Source organism: Haliaeetus leucocephalus, unplaced genomic scaffold, assembly GCF_000737465.1.
Source record: "Haliaeetus leucocephalus isolate CR32 unplaced genomic scaffold, Haliaeetus_leucocephalus-4.0 Scaffold177, whole genome shotgun sequence".
Taxonomy (NCBI): domain Eukaryota; kingdom Metazoa; phylum Chordata; class Aves; order Accipitriformes; family Accipitridae; genus Haliaeetus; species Haliaeetus leucocephalus.
Window position 1 is genome coordinate 648,689 of NW_010972613.1, and position 4,236 is coordinate 652,924.

The following is a 4,236-nucleotide window of genomic DNA, read 5'->3' on the forward strand; positions in this document are numbered from 1 at the left end:
CCTGAGGCTCGACCACGTCCCTGGAAGGGCCGCGGGGTCTGGTGGGTGAAGGTCACCGGTGAAGGTCACCTCCCGCTCCAGGGGGGCACCGAAGCTGTGTCGTCCCCCCCTTCTTGCCAGTCCTGGCGGGGTTTGCATCCCCAACAGCTCCCCAGGGAGGGCCACGAGGGTCAGGCAGCCGTGGCGGGTCCACGCTACGCTATCCCGGATGTCGCCGGCATCGGGGGTCAGCCCCACGCGCCGTCCCGGGGCAAAACGGGGGGACGTTTGCAGGTGGAGGGTCCCCGGTCCTGCACGGAGGCCGGTGGCATGTGGCGGGGCCGCCCGCGCTGCCTGCAGGTGTGCCCCCACGGGGAGATGGCGGTTCCCACCAACGGCCGTCACCACGTGCCTGCGGCCCCTCGGCCACCTGCGTTTCCTGGCTGCTGCCGCGCCGCCCTCCCGCAGGTCGCTGGGCCCTTCCACCGCCATCACGATTTGGGGCTGTTATCACGCTTTCAGCGGTTTTGCCTGGGCTCGCGCAGCTGCAGCCGTTCAAGGTGAACCCGCTTGCCGCATCGCTGCCTTCTCCTCTGTGTCTCTCCGGCCAGGCCATGGTCATCGGCACCGACGGAGCCTGCCAGGTCCCGCGGCCATGGGTGGCTCAGCCCCGTCCTCATCCTCACACGCAACCGGGACCTCGAGGGATCTCTTCCCTTCCACCTCCTGTGCCCATTGGTCTTTGCTGGTGCTCGGTCCTGGCTTAACCAGGCGGTTGTCACCCCCCCCCCCACCACCGGTTTGGTTCCATGCCCCCCCCCAAGCAGCGTCACCGTGGGCAGATGCCGGTGTGCAGAAGCACGGCGTTATCGGTAACGCTGCAGGTGGCCGGGGAGCCGCGTGCGGTCGATGCCGACGCCGCATCCCCGCCTGGGGGGGAAAACGGTCTCTTTCCTGCCCGCGCTGCGAGGCAAGCGTGGGGGCACACCTGCAGGCAGCACCGCCATGTGCTGCCGGCCTCCGCGAGGGGCCGGGGATGTGCCAACTGCAAACACCGCGGTGAGACTGGGGGTTGCTGTCACCTCGGTGGCCTCCCCCCCCGGGGTCTCCAGGTACCCCGGAGAGCGGAGCACCCTGAGGATGGGTGCTGACGTGCCGGGGTCTTCGGGCTTTGCACCGCGCTGGTGCTGAGGGCGGCCCTGTAGAGGCTTTGGTAGGTTTTGGCGTGAATCCTGTCGCCATCAGGACTGGGCTCTTGCCAAGCTTGGGCGGCAGGGTCGGCCCCACGGGGCGACACGGATGGGAAGGGTCCACGCGCCCCATGCTGGCCGGAGGTGCCCTGAGAGGGGGCTGGCTCCCCCCCAGGGACATCCGGGTGCCGACCCACCGTGGCGAGGTGTGTGACGCCAGAAGCGGAGCCGAGCCTCATATTTGGGCACGGAGCAGGTTATTGGAGGCCAGGCCCCCGTCAGCCGGGAGATAACCCGCCTGATAACGGCTCAAAAGGTGCTGCCGTCTCCATTGGCTCCCGGCTGCGGCGCTGCCTTATATATCACCCACCCCGCACCGGGGTGGGGGGGGTCCGGGACGGCAGGATGGTGCCCATCGGGGTGCTGGGGCTGCTCCTGTGTGTGCAGCTCTGCGGGGGTGAGCGCCGGGGCAAAGGGCAGCCGTGGGGCAGGGACCCCCCCGAGTCCCGAGCCGGGCTCAGCACCCTCTTTGCCGCAGGCACCGGGGATCTGCGGCTGGTGGACGGCGGCGGGCGCTGCGCCGGTCGGGTGGAGGTGAAGCACAATGGCGAGTGGGGCTCCGTCTGCATCTACGACTTCGACTGGGAAGCCGTTTGGGCCACCGTGGTGTGCCGGCAGCTGGGCTGTGGCCGGGTGGCCAAGGCGTCCGTCTACGCTCCGTTCGGGCAGGGCACCGGCCGGATCTGGCTGCAGCCCTTCTTCTGTGGGGGTGGCGAGACGATGTTGCAGGACTGTCCCCACTTCGGCTGGGGACAGCACTTCTGTGGCCACAATTGGGACGTGGGGGTGACCTGCACAGGTGAGGGTGGGGGTGGCTGCGCCGGGACACCCGCCGTGTGCCGGGACATCCCCGGGCAGGGCTGAGGCCATGCCGGTGCTCCGGTGCAGACGCGGTGGAGCTGAGGCTGGCGGCCGGCGGGGGTCCCTGCGCCGGGAGGGTGGAGGTGAAGCTGCAGGGCCGCTGGGGCTCGGTGGCGGATGACAACTGGGACATGGAGGACGCCGAGGTGGTGTGCCAACAGCTGGGCTGCGGCTCAGCCACCGGCGCCTTCGCCGCCAGCAGCCGCTTCGGCAAAGCGGACGGCCCCATCAGCCTGGCCGTGATCGACTGCCATGGGGACGAGGCCGCCCTCTGGAACTGCGAGGTCCGTGGCTGGGGACCCTACGTTGGCGTTCATGACTTCGACACCGCCGTCGTCTGCCAAGGTAGGAGCCGGCTGGCGGCGGGGGGGACACACACACGCACCGGTCCTGGCACATCCCTCACCACCGACCCCCGTGTTTCTCCCGGCAGGGTTTGCCCGGCTGGTCGGTGGTGACAGCTCCTGCGCTGGGCAGCTGGAGGTGCAGCGGGGCCGAGCCTGGACCAGCGTCTGCGAGGACAGCGTGGACATCAAGGCCGCCCGGGTGGTCTGCCGGGAGCTGGGCTGCGGCGCGGTGCTGGCCGTCCCCGGCTCCGGACGGTTTGAGGCGGGAAAGGGGCCGCTCTGGGACGAGGGGTTTAATTGCATCGGCACCGAGCCCCTCCTCGCCACCTGTGCCCGTCGGCCAGCCCGCGGCCAGGGCTGCACCGGCCATGCCAGCATCATCTGCTCCTGTAAGTGCTGGGGGTGCCGGGGGGGGGTCCCCCGCACTGTTGTGTGGGGCCCCCCCCCCGCCCCAACACCCTTTCTGCCGCAGCCTACACAGGTTTTCGGCTGGTGGGCAACAACTCGAGCTGTGCCGGGCGGGTGGAGGTGGAGGCGGGGGGGACATGGGGGTCCCTCTGTGCCACCGGCTGGGACCTGCCCGACGCCCACGTCCTCTGCCACCACCTCGGCTGCGGTGCCGCCGCCGCCGTGCCCCCGGGAGGCTTCTTCGGCGGGGGGGACGGGCCGCTGCGGCGGGATACCTTCGGCTGCGACGGGAGCGAGCGGCACCCAGGCGAGTGCCCCGTGGTGGTGCTGGGGGAGCCCGCCTGCCCCCCCGGCCACGCCGCCGCCGCCAACTGCTCAGGTCTGTATGGCACCCGCCGGGAAAAGCCTTGAGGGACTTTTGGGACACCCCAAAAATAGGGAGCGGAGGATGCGGGGCCATCTCGGGGCGAGGGGAGGGCTGAGCCGGGGCCCTGCCATCCCCTCGGGAGCCCTATGCTGCTGGTGCCGCGGCCACATGGCACCGCCGGGGATTTTGCAGGTATTGCCGAGCCCCTGCGGCTGGTGGAGGGCGAGAGCCGGTGCGACGGGCGGCTGGAGGTCGCGGCAAGCCCCGGGGTCTGGGCCCGCGTGCCGACGGGGCTGTGGGATGCCCAGGGTGCCGGCGTGGTGTGCCGGCAGCTGGGCTGTGGCGTGCCAGAGAAGGTCTACGGCGTGCCAGGCTCGGGCACCACGGGGCTGCGGGGGCTGCGGTGTGCTGGCATCGAGGAGAACCTGGCCCAGTGCAACGTCTCGGGGACGGCCGCCGTGCCGACCGGCAGCCCCGAGGAGGTGGCCGTCGTCTGCTCGGGTGAGTATCCCGGGAAGGGCTGGGGGGGTGCCGGCACACCGATCGGCCGCCCCAGCCCGGTCCCCTCCGTGCCCCGCAGGCAGCCGGCGGGTGAGGTTGGCGGATGGCCCCAGTCGCTGTGCCGGGCGAGTGGAGGTCTACGTCAATGGCACATGGCACAGCGTCTGCCGGGAAACCTGGGGCATGTCGGATGCCGCCGTCATCTGCCGCCAGCTGGGCTGCGGAACGGCGCTGCCGGCAGCCGGCTCGGCTCGCTTCGGTCCTGGCACGGGACCGCTGTGGCCGGGTACCGGTGGCTGCGCCGGGACCGAGGCGTCTCTCTGGGACTGCCCGGCCTCGGCACGGCACGGCTGCCAGCGCGATGGCGGGGTGGCTGCCGCCGTCTGCTCAGGTCAGTGCCGTGCGCCCCGGGATCGGGGACCGGGGACCAGTGGGGTGCCTGGCCGGGCCATGCCGTGACCCCCCCATCCCCGCACCCCCTTGCAGAGCAGCTCTCCCTGCGGCTGGCGGGGGGCGGGGGCCC

General features: G+C 71.5%; 2 protein-coding genes across 2 annotated transcripts in view; one reads left to right on the forward strand and one right to left on the reverse strand.

Moving 5' to 3' along the window:
* AIP (aryl hydrocarbon receptor interacting protein) overlaps positions 1 to 471 on the reverse strand; it is a 2,645-nt gene extending 2,174 nt beyond the window's left edge. Inside the window, exon 1 of the mRNA XM_010564381.1 lies at positions 199 to 471. Within this exon, the coding sequence (XP_010562683.1) occupies positions 199 to 471 (273 nt within the window). The remainder of the gene's footprint in view (positions 1 to 198) is intronic.
* Positions 472 to 1,574: 1,103 nt separating this feature from the next.
* On the forward strand, positions 1,575 to 3,256 carry LOC104829878 (scavenger receptor cysteine-rich type 1 protein M130-like). Its single transcript, XM_010564382.1, has 4 exons — positions 1,575 to 2,028; positions 2,118 to 2,435; positions 2,524 to 2,826; positions 2,910 to 3,256. Exons 1-4 carry the CDS (start codon positions 1,575 to 1,577, stop codon positions 3,254 to 3,256), a joined length of 1,422 nt encoding a protein of 473 aa, XP_010562684.1.
* The last annotated feature ends 980 nt before the right edge of the window (positions 3,257 to 4,236 follow it).